Source organism: Seriola aureovittata, chromosome 21, assembly GCF_021018895.1.
Source record: "Seriola aureovittata isolate HTS-2021-v1 ecotype China chromosome 21, ASM2101889v1, whole genome shotgun sequence".
In the NCBI taxonomy this organism is placed as follows: Eukaryota; Metazoa; Chordata; class Actinopteri; order Carangiformes; family Carangidae; genus Seriola; species Seriola aureovittata.
Window position 1 is genome coordinate 10721670 of NC_079384.1, and position 20287 is coordinate 10741956.

At 39.8% G+C, this 20287-nt stretch overlaps 1 protein-coding gene across 3 annotated transcripts; it reads right to left on the bottom strand.

The window, feature by feature from the left end:
- Positions 1–458: 458 nt before the first annotated feature.
- Positions 459–20207, bottom strand: aclyb (ATP citrate lyase b). 3 transcript variants are annotated; one of them, XM_056366198.1, is made up of 30 exons: positions 20054–20207; positions 16866–17047; positions 16579–16701; positions 15309–15371; positions 14618–14808; positions 13872–13951; positions 13399–13529; positions 12917–13035; positions 12485–12621; positions 12052–12113; positions 11011–11128; positions 10574–10728; positions 9631–9724; positions 9323–9379; positions 8605–8634; positions 6811–6952; positions 5941–6109; positions 5747–5851; positions 5362–5558; positions 5100–5181; positions 4850–4960; positions 4633–4760; positions 4446–4539; positions 3858–4012; positions 3593–3743; positions 3151–3294; positions 2841–2954; positions 2475–2557; positions 1976–2052; positions 459–1893 (listed from the first exon to the last, which is right to left on the bottom strand). In XM_056366198.1, exons 2-30 carry the CDS (start codon positions 17022–17024, stop codon positions 1799–1801), a joined length of 3366 nt encoding a protein of 1121 aa, XP_056222173.1. In that variant the 5' UTR covers positions 17025–17047; positions 20054–20207; the 3' UTR covers positions 459–1798. The 3 variants fall into 3 exon arrangements, with proteins under 3 accessions (XP_056222173.1, XP_056222174.1, XP_056222175.1); XM_056366199.1 differs by lacking the exon at positions 9323–9379; XM_056366200.1 differs by lacking the exons at positions 8605–8634; positions 9323–9379.
- Between the last annotated feature and the right edge of the window lie 80 nt (positions 20208–20287).

Sequence of the window (20287 nt, forward strand, 5' to 3'; positions counted from 1 at the left end):
ACTGTTGCCTCACAGTGCGAAGGTTCTGGATTTATACCTTGCGTCTGGGGCCTTTCTGTTCTGCTTGGCGTCCTCCTGAAATCCAAAGACATGCGCATTTGGTTAATTGGCAACTCCAGTGCCTTACTATGACCTTTCTATGGGGCGGCACAGTGGTGTAGTGCTTACAACGGTGCTCAGTGAGAAGGTTCTGGGTTTGAGCCTCAGGCCTTTCTGTGTGGAGTTTGCATGTTCTCCCTGTGCCTCCGTGGGTTCTGTTCGGATACTCTCCATAGTCCAAAGACTTGCGCATTATTTTAATTGGTGACTTTAATGCCTAACTGTTGTTGTGTCCCTACCAATGTTGAGACTAAACCTACATTCTGGTTTCTATTCATGTATCATACTGTAGGTACGCCCTGTCGGGTTCGCCTCTGTTCACCTACAATAGATGTAGACATTATACATGTAAGCCAAAATGAAAAGTAAAACAATAAGTTCTTTATTATTATACCACTATATGACAGCATATTACAAAAACAAAGCATTTTTTCACAGTTAAATAAAAACAGCAAAACAAAGATCAAACACAGCAGGCCGTACAGTGGGCAGTTACAAAGCGTTTTAAGTTAGTGTCCAGTCTTAATTTTAACAATTCTTTTAGAGTTGACACATCTTTTAGGTGCAATTATTTCCCAAAATAAAGCAAACTGCTTTCATGGTCCCTCGCCAAAAGATACTTTCTAGATTCACAGGGCTCATTCATGAAGCTTTTTGTGTGTTCCCTTTTGATACTTCTACATTTCCCTGTTTTCTTACAGTTATTCAGAGTAGCAACACAAGTAGTTCAATTTATATTTGGTGTAAAAGACTTGAACATCCTTAAAACTGCACCTAATTTACAGTAGCTGAGGAGTATCAACCACTTGTCTACAACCGAGGTTGTGAACATGGTTGTTGTAGGAAAGGCAATGGTGGAGTGACACTTAGATTATTGTGTTTTTGTTTGATTCCTTTTATCCCATTACTGTGCCTACTTCTCAAAATGTAAGATCTAGATAAGCTCTGTAATATCTACCACTGGATCCTGTTTTTTCCGCTTTTAACAAAGACAATACATACCTAAAAATAACTTTGGTTTATTTTGTGATGACAAAGATCTTTCTCAGTGGGAGTGAAACTTGGAGAAGGAATTTAGAAACTTATTAGTCCTAGATTTGCTAGTGTTTAAACTAAGGTGCAAGACTCAGAAAGCATGCTTTAAGCGCACTTTGTGGCCTGAAGCAGGAAAATGCTGATTAAAATAAATCATGGTTAATTTTTACAGGTGATATAAAAAAAAAGAAATGTTACTGTATTGCTGAGCTTGAAGATATTTCACATCAGCAGCTGTTACTGTGGTTTAATCAGACTCTGCAATACAGAGTCAGGCTTGAAATGTGCTTTGAATCCTGCCCTAGTACCAACTACGCAAAACAGATCTCTTAGTGATTTTAAGTACCAATCGATTTTGTGATCCTGCAATTGCTGTAGTTTGCATTGGTTTGGCTCTTTGTTCAAAACTGAATAAGTTACATATCAGACTTTTTAAATAATTTGTCAAAAACTAAATCTAAAAATATACTTCCCCTTTTTCTCCGTAAAAACTAGATCGAAAACTTCTACCCAGATCCCTCAGACAGACAGTAGTTCTACTATCCAGAGTCACCCTGCCCATTTTTCCAAAGGCAGCTGTTGTCATAACCGGAGAGTACATAATGTACATTAAGTGAGATGGGCAGTCACATCAGGAAGTACACCCCATTCTGTGTTGTTGGGATTACATGGACATATGTTCAGGAAGCACATAAGAGATGTCGTCCCAGGGGTGGCGGTACAAACCCTGTTTCAGCCTCTTCTGGTCCAGGTAATGGCCTAATGCAAGACGGACACAAGTTAGATGTCTTAATAGTTCAACAGTTGGTTAGTGTCATGGCTCAGTCTGAATGGGACTCACCAATGAAGCCCATACTCCGGCCAAGGACAAAGATCCCATTTAGTGCACCGATCTCCACAAACTCGTCAGCTTCATCTCTGGAACCAGTTCAACATTCATATGAGAAACAATACTGGGCAGTGTGCTATCAATGCAGAAAGCACCAACACAGACAATGTACTTTTGGCATCTGATTCTTTTCAAAATGTATTTATGAATAATCCTGTTTGTTAATACTTTAATAAAGGGTTTATAACAGACTAAAATGCAGTCATAAACAAATATTTTTTGCAACAACTGCACTCCTCCTTTGGACACCTATAATTGGAGGCTAGTGTATAAACATATTTAAATAAACAATATAAAAAAAAAAAACAGGTACATTGTAGTCAGGACATTTGCATTGGTGAGAAAATGCATCTCTTCAAAGCACTTGTTGAACGAATCTACTAAAAACCCATCTTACTGGATTTACATGCCTCACCAGTCCCTCCATAGCCTAGCAGTTTGACATTCTTACCGTGTGAAGCCGCCACACGTCCTGAGCAGGTCCACAAAGGCAACACCAATAAAACCGTCTACGTTGAGGATCAAGTTGGGTTTCTGAAAATAGGTGAGAGAAATTAATTTATCTAAATTTCAGAAGAATATCAGTAAGCTAGCCAACATCTGCCCACTTTAACATAAAAAAAGAGGAAAGGCTCTACACAGAGTCCAAAAATGTCAGATTGAAGACTTTAAGACTTGAACAATATGCAGGACCCTTGCTCTGATAGTAGCTTTTCTGACACACCTCTCCTTCAAGACCATTTGCTTTTTTAAGGTAGCCCCTTTGAGAGTCTTTACAAGCTTTGCTTCCCCTCTTGCTAATTCAACTGACAAGTACCTTTGAGGTGGTGATCTTCTCTACATCTAGGGCGTAGTCAAGTAGCTGGGTGGAAGGGAAATGCTGCTTAACAAAGTCCTTCAGAATCTGCACCCGCATGTCTGGGTTGTTGATCTGAAAACAAAGAAACTGTTTTGAATACCGGCATTGCATCTTACTGAATTCATTCAAGTAACTCAGAAGAAGCTCTTAACTGTAACTAAGATATTATTTTTTTATTTTAATAAAGAATTATTCAAATGCAATCGTATCAACTTCCTGCTTTAATGTAAAACAGCCACATCATTTGTATTCATTGAGCGCCGCATACCGATTTGACCCTGTGGCCGATGCCCATGATCAGCTTCCCGTCCTTCTTCATCTTGTTGACAAACTCCATGGGCAGCATACCACTGTCAAATGCCTTGCTGAACTGCTTCGCAGCAGCATCCAGAGCACCTCCAAAACGGTCCCCCTGGAATTTATGAATAAATCAACTGTCAGTACAGAAATGTACTGGTCACTTTCAACCGTTCTAAAATCAAAATGTGACTCTAGAGGCTCATAAAAGACAAAGGGATATCAATCAACAACTGCCCTGGACCAGTTACGAAAAAAGTTACACTATAGACTACTGCTTCCAATGTGTTAACACACACGCTTCTTCTGACAAGCATTTTGGATTGTTGTGTTTTCATCACTTCTGTTATCTTTGATCGTGGCACCATGTTATTGTGTGTGTATAAGTGTTTCTGTGTGTCACCACTACTGACAATGGTGAGTAGGCCAGAGGTGAGGCTTGAGATAAGGTCTTTGCCAGCACGAGCACAGACAATGGTGTTGTGTGCACCAGAGACAGCTGGCCCGTGGTCTGCAGTCACCATCAGGCACATTTCAATGAACTGGCAGGCGTAGCGTGGCAACCTAGACAGAGGGATGACAGAGAATTTGACTGAAAATAGATTTGCAAAAAAGTAAATGAGCCAACACTTCTTCTCCTAGTAACTGATTAACATTAGTGTTTGTTGTCACACCAACCTGCGTTGGAACCAGAGCAAGCCCAGCACTCCTCCTAAACCCATCTCTTCTTTAAAGACTTCAGTGATTGGCATGCCAGCGTAGATGAGCTCCTGTCCTCGCTCGTCACAGATGCTCGTCATGAATGAGGCTGGCTTACGGATCAGGCCTAGCTCCTGGAAGAAAATGTTTGTATAGTGTGAGGCAAAGATCGGTATCAGCGTATATGTCAACCAACAAGCTACAAGAAATTGCAGTGCAGAAATGCCACAGATAAGTTTGAAGTAATAGAAACAGTGGTGTCATTACATATTTTATCCACAAGAAAACATGGACAAGTTTATATTTTGACTGTAAAATGTCCTGCTCAGTACATATCAATGTCACAATTCTGTAAATACCAAATTCTAACAATAACCTCCTGATCATAAATGTTTGTTTATGTCATGTGTCTATCTAAATAAATGAATATTGGCCAATATAGAGTCAGCCTTAACAATCCAATATCCATCAGCCCATAGTTTTTAACAATCAAAACAAGCTAATAATTTCACACATCTTTTAAAATAAAAAATTGTTACTCATTCATGTCATCATCAATGTTCTTACCCTGGCCCAAGAGTAATCCATAGGGACTGTTGGTGGAGGAACCTCCTGGGCAGGAATGATGGTACCATTGGCCACCAGCTCATCGTAAACCGTCCTGTTTCACCATATACACACACAATATCAGTGAAAAACCCTGAAAACAAAATCACTGATAAACTATGTGGTTTATTCATGTAAAATGTCTCACCTAATGACATCCCCCAGCTCATCAAAGCTCTTGGGAACATAAGCTCCAGCATCCCTCAGAGCCTGGTTCTTGGCTACTGCTGTTTCTGAGGCCTGGTTGGCACAGGCTCCTGCATGTCCAAACTGAACCTGAAGATGAGAGTATGACAAGTTCAACTCAGAAACCCTGAATCCTCACCTTACAACAGAATCCAAAAGCAAATTTTTTTCCTACAGACCTCTGAAGCAAACATGGTGGCACAGGTTCCAATACACCAGCAAACCACAGGCTTGGTTATCCTACCCTCTCTGATGCCGTGACAGATCTTGTACTCCTCTGTGCCTCCAATCTGTGTTGTCACAGTGAAAGATGTTAAAAATGACATACAACGTGGCCAAAATAAAAGTAAAAGTAAAAAACAAAAACACTATAATAATAGTAATTCTGATCATTTATATTCATCTGAAAATATGAACATTTACTCTCACCTCTCCTAGCACCACTATCATCTGGATCCCTGGAGTGTCTTGGTATCGAAGGACGTGGTCCATGAAGGTGGAGCCTGGATATCTGGATAAAGAGGAATTAAAAATAAGAACTACCATAAAGAAGTCTTTCAGACAAGAATACATTTCTGTGCAGCTGGGAAAAAATCATCTAAAAGTCCCACACTAAGTGTTTTACAACAAGCTTCAACAGGACAACTGTCTCTGACTAACAAGCAAATAGTATGCAAAGGAGTTCTTGTACCTGTCTCCTCCGATGGCCACACCTTCATAGACGCCGTCTGTAGTGCGGGAGATGATGTTGTTCAGCTCGTTGGACATGCCCCCAGAGCGTGACACATACGCCACGCTGCCAGGACGGTAAAGTTTGGAAGCCAGGATGTTGTCCAGCATGCCACCTGTGTTGCCAATCTTAAAACAGCCTGGCTTGATGCCACCAACCTAGGGGGCAGAAAATAAAGGGTATCAAACGAGTTTGTGTATGCCTTTTGAAAGGTATAATTTTCTGCTTACATATGTTGGTTGCTGAAACACATCTATACAGACAGAGAGAATCACAACTACATTCGCAGTCTATTGCAGTACTTTAAAGAGTGCTGTTTTTAGTAGTCTCTGTTATGACTGCATACCGTGGCGGGGCCAATGATTGTGACACCTTTCTCATCAGCCATCTTGATCATCTTCCTCGTCTGTGCTTCAGGGATGCCCTCAGCTATAATGGCAATAGTGTGAATCTGAAAACACAATTAGATAAAAGTTATGTGAAATTCACATGTTTATGCGGTCATGTATGGGCATATATGAAAACAGATTTTCTTTCTACCTGTGGGTACTGCATGGCCTCCACTGTGCTGTCGAAGGCTGAGCGCAGTGACGCAAAGCTGATCAAGACGTCCACCTCTGGATGCTTCTTCATTGCATCAGCCATGCTCTTATAGACTGGCAGCAGGATTTCTTTGTGGCCCCAGTAGAACTTCTGCTTGTGATCCCCACTGGGCAACACAGGAATGTAAAGGGGAATAACAACAATTTTATTTTGAAATAATTTCACAGGAGCATTTTAACTAAAATCTACTTATCTGTAGATATTATATGATTAGATTATTCTTCCATTTTTACCACTGCTAATCAAAAGCTGCAACTGTAAGATTAATACTTTACAAAAGTGTGAGTAGGATAGTAAAATTCTTTCCATGAAAAACCTTGCCTTTAGATCTTTTTGTCTTGGTTTTCTAGCAAATGTAAGAAAGATTAACATATTTTATCAAGATGTAATGTGACTTAATAAAAAGATATGAAGATTCGACATTTTTTATCCTCATTTCCTGCTTGAACACATCACATGTACAAGTTAAAAATTGTTAAACGGGTATTGGTAACAGCTGCCACAGCCAAAGGAGTTTCGTGTTGGTTACATCATCTTGCTTTGTTTGTGAAAACAGATGTTTCCTTCATTCAGTACACTCTTGCAGTTATTCAAACCTCGACAGTGGTCTTTGCAGTTTTCCAATATAAACATTAGCATCGTGGATCTGAGTCTCACTCACACTGACAAGTGTATAATATGATTTCTGTGGTAAATCCTATTGTGAACATTTCATTTTAACAATGTAGGAATTTCTTAAATCGGTGGAGTTTCAACCCTTTTCAATTTCACTCAGCTGAGGCAATCATTAGATCTTGGGGAACCTACGTGAAGGGATAGACCATGGCTGCCACAGAAGGTTCGTCCCGGGAGCATACGTAGTCAAAGTCCAGCATGCCTTGCACAGCACGTGTCTGCATGCCCCATACAATGGCCTTAGTGTGTTTTCTGAAGAGTGTAGTGGCTTTGGCTGAAGAGGGCAGAAAGAGAGGGAGAGAGATTCAACTCAAGAGCTGAAGGGAGAAATAAAAATAATCACAGAAAAGAGAAGGAGGTCTGGCTCAGGAAAAACACCAGGAATGGGGATGGTAACAAGCAGAGTACAGAGAGAACTCATTCTGAGGACAGAGGTAGGTAGGAGGAGGTAGAAAAAATAACTATGATTCAAGACTTTGTTGTAACAAAATCATAATTTCAAACACTGCTGCAATAGGTCATGTTTCTCTGTTGATTTACTTGCCATAGTATAGTAAGGCATAAAAAGTCATAGTATACTTGCCATATATCCTTTTTGCCGCTGTTTATTAGCATTCAGCCAAATATAGCTCACATTTATAAGAATAATCAATTCACTCAGTCCATTATTTTGTCCATCCCCTTTAAGTCACACTGTTAAAAAGGATTAATTTTGGGCCTCACAATGTTAAAATTAGAACTTGGATAGGGACACTTTGAGCCACGCTGTCTGAAGTTTAATAAAAAATAAAAAAATAAATAATAATAGAAAAAAAAAAAACTCTTTCCATTCTCGCACACAATAACTGTCAGTCCTGCACAAGGCCTGTCTGAGATTACACAACTGCTGACTTAATTTTCTTGGAAGGAAAAAGCTATGTTAAACCATCAAGAAACTTCTCTGCAAATGTTTTTTTTCTAACCACCTAAATATCAGACACAAGATAATTCAGTGTATTTAATGGAGCTCCAATGTTGATTTTACCTCAATATAGTCTGCATTGAAACTGTTTTTGCAAGAAGCTTTTTCCACTTTAAGTTCATAAAAGTTGCTGTGTGCTCTCAAGAGACATCATTCCACTTGCCCATCACCATGCGTGAATATTGCGTAAGCTTGTCCGAAAGACATAATCCTTGAGTGCTGATGACACAGCTGTCTACTAGTAATTGAATTAATGCATTTCAAGGTCCAGTTACCACAGCCACCCAGTAGTAATTCAAGCCCATATGAGAAGTGTAAAAAAAACCATAACAACCTGATTACCGTCTATGGCCAGACTTGGCTGAGGCAACTTTGCAAAAGATCTGAAGACTGTACACTGATATTCTGCTTTCAAAACAGAGCACTTGACAATGTGGCTTGAATCATTTGTGGTTTAGTTAGTCACCATGTTTTCACACATTTGTTCCAGTTCTCCAAAGTCTCTCCTCTCTGCCCATGCTCACTGCCTTCTGTTCTTAAATCTGATCTACGATACGTGCACACAGCGAAGAATTGTCCAGCACCATCACTGCCCCTTTAACAGAGGCCTAAGTGAAGCATAATGTTTTAGAATGAAGCTGATCTTAAAGAAACCACATACTGTGATTTTAAGTAATTAAAAAATACTGCCATGGTTAAAATTCCCAACACTTATAGGGTTAACCATACAAATTCAAGATGATTCAACAATGTCATTCTGAAAGGGAATGCTGGGAATCTGTCAACCGATTTAAGTTCAGTGAGATAAAACAGCACCCCTTAAGGAGAGTAAGCCACCATAAGAATGCGAAAAAGAGAAACAGACTGCTGAGAAACATCAGAGAATAGACAAAAATGGGAAGGCAGAGGGAAGTGGACAGAGGGCGGAGAGGGCAGGAAGACAGGTTTTTCACACCCTTCCATACCTCCGCTGCAGCCTGAAGAGGCTTGTGCTTCTGTGACCCCACGGGACGGAAACACAAAATATGACAAAATGAGCAAAAAAAAAAAAAAAAAAAAAAAAAAAAAAGAGAAAATGAGTTCATCTTTACTGTATCTTGTTCATTTAACAGACTTCAGTGCATTGTGGCAACTATGTATCACATCTGAAAACAGTCCATAAAAAGCCTAGCAGAGAAAAGAGCATGCAAAGCTCAGCTTCTATAGAGCATGCCTTTACTGCATTGTTGTAAAAAGCAAAAGGACAGTCAAGCCACAATCAAAATCTCATTTCCAAATGGCCTGTGATGAATGTCTGACTTCTAACGATACAAACATAACTATCTCACAACAAAAGCGCATGACTCAGTCTAAAGATGACAAATCTTTTCAAGAGATCTTGGTATTAATGAGCATCATCTTTAAAACTGAACTGAAAGCTGAGTTTGAGTAAGTATTTCTGCAGTGTTTAATTAGTGCAAAGATGACTTATTCTGATTGAAAAAAATACTAGAATCCTATTGCTGAAGAATATATTGTACCTGGAAAACTACTGAGGTGACAGAAACATGTAGGTGTCACACACAAACACAATCCTTTCTACCCTGATTAGGAGGGTGAGGGGTAAAGAGGAAAAAGGGGCAAACCAATGAGGCGTGTGCGGGCAGCCGAGCGCTGTGTGGGAGTGGCACACCTAAAGCTTACCTTTCCAATCGCCTGTGACCACATTCTTCAGAGGCCACAGTATAGAATGAAGAGTGTCTTAGAGAAACAAGCATGAAAAAGATGAGGGTGAGTGGACAGTTTGTGCAGCAAAACAAGAAGAGGAGGAGACGCAGCAGGGATAAATAGAAAGAAAATTAAAATGCAGAACAGCAGTGACGACATTTGGGGGAGAAGGAGGAGTACAGGAAGCAAGGGTAAGAGAAATGAAAAAGCAGAAGTGTATGAGTACATGTGGAGTCTTGCTGATAAAGAAGCAGTGGAGAGGTTAGTGTCAAAGTATGAGTTACCTGCTGGAAGACCTGCCTTAGACTTTTTTGCTGGGGTGGCATCATTGGACGTCCTGGGTTCAGAGAATGAAGCTGTCCTTGTTGTAGCTGGAGTCTGGTGCAGAAAAGAGAGATAAAATGTTTCAGTGAGAAATTATAACGTGTAACTACCAATCTGTCTCTTACAGTGAGAGAATATCTTTACAATTTAGTTAATATTGACATGCATGCATTTTTGAAGAGAGCAGTGCTTAAAAATGGATTATGTGAATTATAATGTACAATTTGGTATGTCATCTGTATTTAGCAAGTTTGGTTCTACAATAAAGAAGCATGAATAAAAACACCAATGGGGATAGAAAATTAGCAAACCAGCTAGAAGTGGCTTTTCATTAACCCAAGTTCAAAAGCGCCACAATAAAGTTCACACTTTTTAGGACTTTGTGAATAAGACTTTTGATTTTCAGAAAGACTAAATGATGTTTTGCTAACAGGGAGGGCCACAGCTAACAAGTAAAGAGGCTAAAGAACACATACAGACTACATGAAAAGAGTATTATGTAGTGCTACACAATAGAGCTCAACTCAAACAAGTTCCAAAATCCAGGCCTTTCAAAGCTTAAACAGTGTTTTAACATGCATGAGTGAACTGTATCACAAGCAAGTGAATGCACCTGAAATGCAACATCTTCTTGGGAAGGTGAACAGAATGTTTGAGCGATCTATATGTTAATGCATCTTACACTATTAATTCTATTCTTTAACTCTTACAATCAATAAAATTAGTGAATTGGATTTACATTAAGAATAGTTCACCATTTAACATTTCATTTATCTTGGTGGACAGCACATGAAATTATCCTGAATGTCTCAAGCAATACAACATCTGCAATCTGTTTAAAAGAGATGCAAATGACCTGCAGACCATTCTATTTTTCTGCAGCAAGTTACTGAATAAAAGTACCATTGCACTGTTGCTGGCATTGAGGAGGAAGTTTGCAGTGTGTGCGTCCATTGGGGGCTGGTTAGGGATTGGCCGGTGTCCCAGGGCCATTCCCACGATGGCTGTCATATGGGTTTCGGTACCAAACACATGGATAGGAATCCCTGTGGTCTTCCCTGCAGATGAAAAAGTTACAGTTAAACTCCACTCAGAAAAGGCTCCAGCCAATTTAACTGAAAAACTTAAACTAGCATTTATTCATTCACTCATACCACTTGTGTGCATATTCAAAAACATACAGTCCGACAGGAAAGACGTTTAGTCTTTAACTCTTCATCCAAAAAGAATATCTAAAAATTGCTTGACAAAGTATTTCAAATGATCAAATTACACATTAAAACTACATACTAAAACATCTATCCCTTTTTCCATGTGTGGGCTCTGTCCATCTCACTCACCCACTTCCCCCATCACCCTCAGCCCCTCTTGGTAGTTGGGTCCACCACGTCGAACAAAGATAGTGACCTCATGCTCTTTAAGAGGACCTTGGTAGTCTTTGATGGCCCTGACAATGCCCTGAGGGAGAGACAGGCAGGTCAGCTATGTGGATCTCTCACACACACACACACACACACACACACACACACACACACACACACACACACACACACACACACACACACACACACACACACACACACACACACACACACACACACACACACACACACACACACACACACACACACACACACAGTATATTCCTGTAAAATCTAAATTGATATATCAGCCAGTAAGAATGGGTCAGAGACACAAGGAATGCCAGTGTGGTTTTTCATAACGTCATTTCATTTGTCCTTCTCAAAGAACAAGATGCAAAACTTCAATTTCACGTGCGTCAAAGGATTAAAGGGTTTCTAGTCACACACTACCTTCCCTGCATCTAAGTTAGTGGTTAGTGTAATAAGTTTTTCTTCTTACAGAGACTTCTTCACACAGAGTCCTTAATATTGTCTACTAATGTTTTATTTATCATTATCGTTGTTATTAACCAAAGGTACTTAGATAATGCAGCTGAGTTTGTGAAATCTTTAAACCGGACTCTGAAATTTGACATTCAACACTGACCTGAGGGTATAAATGCAGGACCTGAGGAAGAACTTCTACAACTGGCACTGTCCAAAAGTATTCATCTAAGATAAATCAAACACTACTCACAAAAGTAGCCCAATTTGGACAAAAATATTATTTGATATGAACAAGGAATGAAGCTTTAGCAGCTCTGCTAATCTAATACCATACTAGGAATAAATGCACTGCCATCTTATATAATAGCTTCAGAAAGAACAAAACACTGCATTGGGGTTGGTTTTTCTCTTAGGAAACATTATGAATACAGATTTAACTGGCTTAGTCGCACTACGTGGCGATGTGATAACATCTAGTAGTCATAACTTATTCTACACAGTGTTTCAGACAAATATATCAATGTGTTTCACCTTGAATGTGGCTGCTACGTTAGTAAAGTTGGCAATACTTCCTCCGATGATCAGCACTTTCCCTGTAAGATACAGAGAGAGGAGGTGACATGTTAAGAATATGCCCCTGACTGAAATTTGACACCCCAGTAACATAGCTAAGTGACAGCCATGAAGTCTATTGCTGGCAACATACACACAGTGAACCGAGGCCTTGCGACAAACTACAGGAAAACAAGCAGCTCACATTGCAGAAGAATGATCAAACACTGATTTACATACAGGATGTAAATGCACCCACAGTCATAAGAAATGTTAGCTATCTGAAGCAGTCAAGACTTTTTTTTTCTTTAACTGTGTCTGGGAACCGCCCCTGTCATTCAACTATGGCCTACTTTTTTTTTTTTACCTTGTTTGAGGAAAAATGTCGCAATGAAGTTTTGGCTGTACTCACCTTGAGGATGTTTTTCACGTGTCATGAGAGAGAGGATGGTTTTTGCGTAGTCGTAGGTCTGCTGTTCACTGGGTGCACCAGAGTATTCACCATAGTTTGCCAGCTCATCCACCCCACCCAGGTCACAGATGGTGTCACTAAAGAGGAGAGAAGACGGACAGTCAAATAACTGTGTCCTGATTGTAGTTTGATTTGCTGACTCTGCAAGACCCCAAAGAGCTAACATGAAACGGTTGTCTGTCAAAAGGCAAAAACTTGCTTTACATGTGTTACTACAAGGCAACTCAAACTGTAACATGGTTTAAATTGTGTAGCCATGGAGCAAGGCAAGTGACACAGAATATTAAATAAGTTATAAAGCTTTCATCAACCAAAGTAGTTTCACCAACTCCTGTTAGCTCAAAACACAAACCACACAAATCAATAGACTACCTGTAGACAACCGATGCTCCTCCCCCGGCCACCATGGTCCAGATTCTGCCACGAGGGTTCAGCAGGGTCAGCTTCAGACTGGCACCACTCTTAGCATCCAGATCTGCTATGTAGGCCTCCTACAAGTGACAAATCATATTGCGGTTATACAGTCTGATGTATGAGTCCACAAGCCCAAGGACAGATGCATAAACTGCATTTTAAGATACTATGTCTTGATTAATTTCAATCAGTGTCAGTAAATGTAAGTAAGGATGCAATTCCAAGCTGTTTAAAATAGGTATTTTATTATTATTTGAATATGAACTAAAACAAATGAATCTAAGAAGTCAAAAACATATTCCTCCAAGGTATTCAACTTGTATATCTTCTATGAATAAAGTGAGAAAGCAGAAAAACAAACTGGAGCATTATAATCCAATAAATATTAACAGACATGATCATGAAAAGCGTGGTTTACTGTCAGTTACTTCAGCTCTCACCTCTGGATAGGCCTCTCTGCCAAAAGGTGGTGGAAACTCCACATCACCCCATTTAGCCTTGCAGATGTAATCTGCTGTGGCATCAATCTTTGCAGCCATGTCAAGGATGTACACTCCATCTTGGGTGACGACTGGTTAAGAGGAGAAAATAAAAAAATCAAGTTATTCATTAATTAGATTTTTTCTACAAAAAGAAAAAGAAAAAAAAAAAAAAACATGTTACAGAGCCTTGTGGTTATAAGGCAAATGCAATCATTTGGACTTGACAATTTATGCACAAAAATTAGTAACTTTTTCCCTTAAATAAATAACTAATCCACATATGTATTTAATTCATGCTCTTGAATATATTACAGGTACGTACAAATGGTGTTACAGAAATAAAAAAAATCTTGCTTCTGGGAATCACAAAGACCCGAGTTAAATATTGCATTGTGAAGAGATGTGACTCTATTGAGTTAAGAAAAACTTACCGAGGGGGTTGATCTCAAGATAGGTGAAGTAGAGGTCCTCATATAAGTTGAAGAGGCCCACAATAAAATTAGCAAGGACTCTTTAAGGAAAAAAGCAAACAAACAAAACAGCACACACAAAACAACATAAATTAATAATAAAATGAATATGTCATAACTAAACCATTCACAGTGGTCCATACTTTGAATCCCAGGGCAGAAGTTACGAGAAACTGAGAAATAAATATAGGAACAAACAACAACAAATTACATCCACCACAACCTGGTTCCCACTGACAGTTATAGGTGGGACAAAAATTATATATCACGATATTAAACATTGCTGGTTGTCACTGTATGTTATCTATGGCAATAACTGGCACCCCCTGGATACAGACCATCACTAAAAAATATCAGCTGTTTAAGTATCAAATAAACCCAATATTGCAATATATATGAAACTGGCATCACAAAATGGCTGTACCATCACATCATAAGCTGCCTTCCAACTCCTGTACCTTACTGAATGAATACAAGATGACTTCTTAGTTGAGTTTGATGGACAAAATTATTTAGTTACCATATACCTACGTTTTTCCTGTTAGAGACCCATATAAAGACTCATATACCAGCCTTTTCTATTTTAGCATTTATATAAAAAAACAACATCTTTATGTCTTTTTTTCAACAAACTAAGTTTGTGTTAGTGCTGTGGATCTGTCCGTGTGGATAAGAAATGAACCAATAAAAAAAGGATAAGGCCATACTCTTTCTTATCATCAGGAACGTGCGTGAGGAGCTGCTCTCTGACTTGGTCCTCACTCAGCTTGTCATCCACTGCAACCATGAGCCTCTGGGCCTTGGCATCCACGTCACCAACCTCCACTCCTCCCTCATGGTGGAAAAGCACATGGTCGCCCTCACGTGTGGCATAGATACACACATAAAACTCCTCCTCCTGGGTGGGCCAGTGGAAGAGTTGGGGCAAATACAAGGACATGCAAAGACATTTTCAAAGATTTAGTTTGCAGAGTGTGAGTTTACAGCAGAGTGTGCATTCTCACTGATCTACAAAGAGCTGACAAGTTGTTTGAACATTAGACTTGAACAACATTCAGTTCCTTCTTTTAACCAAATTGACCTTCATACAGGGTAAGACTGTTTTCACACATTCACTGGTGACAACAAAAATCACATATACACTGCAGCACAATTTACCTCTGGTGCACACTGGGCTACATATAAAAACACACAAAATAGCTTCTGTACGCTGGCCCTGGAGGTTTTGTTGTCCTGCTGGGTGGGTTGACAGTTTGTTTTCTTGGTTGGTGTGGGGTCTATGCAGTTCTCTACGAATGTTATCTATGATTAAAGGCTACACAAATATACTTGCCTTGGCTTTCAAACATAATAATCAGGATGTGGAATGACAAAACACGGGAAGGTGGAATACATTACCTGTGTGTGTGGAACAAATGGCTCAATGAGGAAGTTCTTCAGCACACCCTTTGCCTTTCCCACCTATTCAAGACAAACACTTGATGTCACAAACCCCAGGTATATTAGTCTAACCTAGTTATATACTTTACAAGAAAACTACAGTGTATAGAAATGAATGACTCTACAGAATAAGATTTGGTTTTTCCCCAAATAAGACTGTCAGTCTCATCTTTATCATCTTGGTTGTTGCTTTTTTAATGGCATATGACATTAAAAAAAAGTAACAACCAACAGCATGGCTGGAGCATAAATTCCCTTTCTTACGTAGTGGATGTAAGGCTACTGCCTGTTTGAAGAGCAGGATAGCATGTCTGCATGGATGGTGGACCAGAATAGACTACCATCCTCCACTAGCATTACATAACCTCTGACCTGGCAGATCTAAACATAAACACATGGCCTCTTGCACTGAAAACAACTTATTTCTACACATAAAAGTACATAGGCTGGAACAAATGGGACAAGGAACCATTGCTTAAATTCTCTCCATATATTGTGCAAGACAAATCATGGCACTCGTGATTTACTACTTGGGTCAGACTGTCCGGATCCATTGTTTTCGTCATTTACAACATAATTAGTCAGAGAATCGCTTTGGAGAGTAAGGAACATGTGATAGATGCATGTAAGATGCAATGACGTTTCATTATTTAAATTAGTTTTCTTTGTGGTTCTTATAACACCACATACACTATCAGTGATAAGGCTGCTTATGTCCCAAATTTCCATCATCGCAGAACTGCGAGTCCTTCAGAAAAGATTGGCTGTTCTTTGTCTGGATGAAAAGACAGTTAAGTGACCCATAAAGCTGCGTTCAGGCTGACATTAGATCTGCCATTAAAAAAAAAAATGCAACCAAGTCATTTAATGGAGATCACTGTGTTGACACAGTGGAGAGCAAATGCAGTGAGCAAGAAAATAAAGGGTTACCCAGCCAAAAAAAAAAAAAACAACTTTTGCAATATTCCTGTTGGATGTAACGTGGAGAGCATATTGATTAACCTAGTTATCATAGTAACAAACAATAAATTTCCAGAGAAGTAGAACACTTCCTCGTAGCATCATAAATCCCTTCGCAGGGCGTTGATGTCTGACAAACCTTCAAACTCTTGGATCTGTTACTCTAGCTGGACTTCTTAGATTGTATTTTATTATCTAATAAAATAATGCTGGATTGTTTTGGGTCAAACGCTCACTAAGACAGACAGAGAGATTACAGTCAACTTACAGTGGTCTCTCTCATGAGCCGAGCTTTGAGCCACTCCTGGACACCCTGCAGGTCCAGGTTGATGCCCACCAGCTCGAGCTTCCCGCGCCGCTTGATTAGCTGATCTGGCTTCACCACCAGCCGCTACAGGGAGAGCAAGTGGAAAACAGATTAACCACAAAAGCTAATTTGCATCAGTACTGGTGTAACAAGTCAAACAGACATCAGGCTTAAAAAAAAAATATGACAAGCTTTCCATATGCAGGTATTAGTTTCTGGTGAATTTTAATAGGGTACAACAGTCTTACCTCTGTCAGCAGCCATGGGTGCTCCTGGGTGAGGTGATCCCAGTCAGTTTCAGTGGTTACAGTGGCATAGCGGAAGCGGTTCTGCACGGCCGCTGAGGTGCAGATATACTTATACAAGAACTCTTTTCCTGTCTGCTCTGAGATGGCTTTCGCCGACATGGCAGCGCTGGCTAGCACAGGACCTTTGGGAGAGGGAGGCCAATGGTTAACTTCAGGAGTCAGGACATCATAATATGCATCTACTGGTGGATAAACAAACAAAAACCTAAAGGTTAAGTTAGCATATGTGCATTTTGAGCAAGCAGAAACTACAGGCCAAGTCATTTCAGATTTTAAGCCACGATAGAGATTGACCTACATTCCAGCACAGATGATAATGTATGTATACAATATGATGTGATTTAATGTACTAGTTATATAATTTCTTGGTGTCATCAGAACATTCATTGGTGTTATCCTATCAAGAAAAATCTGAAATCCTTGAAAATAATTCCTAGTTTTCTGCACAGGCTATGTAACAGTGGGTACAATTGACTAATTAAATGTGCTATAATTAAATAATTAAACAAGCACAAAGTTATGTCAGACTAACTACCCTTAATCTAATGCTTGAACATGTTTTATTGAATTCAAGCTTTCTGACGCCTTGCCAGCAACACTTATCTGGCTTTGAGATTTTGACAGTGACAGATCCCTTGCTACAAACGGCTCTAACTAAGATAAACTGTAAAAGCATTCACTATCGGCTGCATGGCCACATATTTATCCAAAACACTTGACTGGCAATGATATTTGCTATGGTTAGTGGCAATGCTACGCCACTTGTTCTGATAGGCATGTTCAAAATGCAAACAGACCTAGAAACAGATGATTATATCATGTTATATCAGCATCAGAACCTGAAAATGGTCTTATCTTAAAATAAATCATAAATGAATATCCTTTGGGCATAATATAAAATCCTAAATTTACAAACTCAGAGTTCTTCTTGCTTATTTTGTCAGTAACGTGCATTAATGTCCTTGTTCATCTAACACAATCATTTCTCTATTATGGCTGACAAAGCTAGCCACTGGAAAATATACAAATTAAACCGTGAAACTGAGTTTCAAGGTTTGTGTATGCGACTGATGACAGCTCAATTACTCTTTCTTCCAAACCTAGAAACTGCTGATAGTCATGTTTACCAATTGAGCTGTGGATTGGTTTCAACTGTCATACTTAAATAGAGGGGGAGGTAGTGAATCCTCAAGGTGATTTATTCCTCCTTTAACCATTTTTTTCTTTATTAAAAATCAGAGGCACAGTAATTCTTAAACATCCAGTCAATAACAGAGCCCCACCTCAAACCATTAAGTAGTGTGCACAAACTTAAGTCCCCTTCCTTCAACCAACAAACCTTTGTACAACAAGTGAATATAAGAAAACAGAAAAAGACAGAACCCCATGTCAGTATTCAGAACATGGATGTAGCTAGAGTTAAACTGATTAGTAGTTTATTTGAGTAAGTTTCTGATACAAAAAATGGCATGTTTTGTCTCCAGCTTCTCAAATGTGAAGATTTGACGCTTTTCTGTTTTACAATCATTCTAAATGGACTGTCTTTGTTTTGTTGGGGAGCATGAATCGATTACACCAGGAAATAACTGGCAGATTAATTATAAATATAAATAATAAAAATAATGGTTGGTTCCAGCCCTAAAAGCAGCAACGAAAACATAAACACAGTGGTTTTAATACACTTCTATCACACCCTTAGATTTTAGCCATGAAGCCAAAAAGAAAACGGAATCATATCTAGACCAAAATTCAATATGTGAAAAACAAGATATGCTCCTACTACTGTATATCTCTGTCCGAACACATGGTTTCACATAATAAAAAAAAAAAAGGAATCTCACAAAAATACACGTATCTGAGAAAAGATGTGATGAATGTAAACACAAAGACAACCGGTTGCACCAATGGTCCTGACATTCCTGTTTTGAACATCACAGCATGTGGCCAGACCTGCTCAGCCAACCCATTACTGCCAATGCTGCCTCAGTTTACATAAGCATACACCCATAGTGTATAGGTCATATCTCGTTTGGCACAGTACTGAAACTTACCTGCTCTACTTTAAGGAGATGCAAGTAATCCTGAAGGCTGGAGAGCAATATGGTGAACAGCCCATACAGGTGAATGAAGTACCTTTACAGCCCTCCGACACAAACCAAACAGTGATAAGCAGTGAGCCTTGATTAATGCACCTTATCTCCTCTGTGTTACTGATAACATTTTATGGTGGCTTTATTTCAGCTTCTGAAAAAAAAGCAGTGGCTTTTTGGTAGCTGCAGCACTTCTGGAAGAGGTCCGTGATATCTATCCTGTGGAGTTTGGCTTAGTGAGCTATCCTATCATGCTTTCAGAGGCAGATGTCCCAGTATTTATCCTGCCATAATCCATGGGTCCAGTCCATTGTTTGAGGCCACCAAGCCGTGAAAATTTGTGTCACTATACGGTTTTCTGAGATGAAGGAAGCTGGATTTGGAGGCTGGAGCCCCACAGAGGCCAGCAAAGGGGGTACTGCTTCAGACACAGCTGCTGTTTGATGAACTCAGCACGCTACATCATGTGCGTCAGGCCAGTAATAAGTGAATGAAACTCCTGTACCAGCTACCACACCCACTCCTAGAGACTGTAGCCTGAACTAGCTTGTCAGGCAAGTTCAATAACTTTAGCTTTTGCTGGCTGTGGGTAAATAAGGAACAGCGTCCTGGACAGGAGAGAAAATGGACGGATGTAGAAGGTATAGCAAAACCTTCAGAGGGGAGACATGAGGAAAGACGTCAAGCTTGCCGAGGCAGGCGTTGCTGTTGCGGATGATGTAAGGTGAAGTTAGCCCGTGATTAATAAGCTTTGCTTTTTCACCGGCCAGTCAGGAGTCAGCTAATCATACAGTTTTGAGCATAAAGTATAGTTCAAAGACTAGCGGCTTAGGAAAACAATGCAGGGAACAGCTGTTATCTTCTCTGCTTCTATCAGGATGACAGTGCCTGCAGGTTTTTAGCAGTGAAACCTTGCAGCATCACATACCCGCTAACCTGCAGTCCTGACTGACTGGCTAGCCGCTGTAGCCTAGCTAACTGGGAACCAGAAAAGACGACTAACGCTGGTGTTCACAATAACTGAGCGAAAGTAGTTACCTTGTCAATGAATGCAGCGCCTTCTCGAAGAACAGGAGTCGTGTCCTGGTAAGAAATTACACAGCTAAAGAGTCACTTCTTCTCGTACCGGAGTCTGCTCCTGCCAGTCGCCACCTCACTCTCCTCCTGTCGCACCATAATCTGGCGACCGATTACACGTCGGTGCAGGCCCCTGATTGGTTTAAACGTGGTCACATGTGTGATGTCAGTCACACCCACAGCTTTATAATAAGA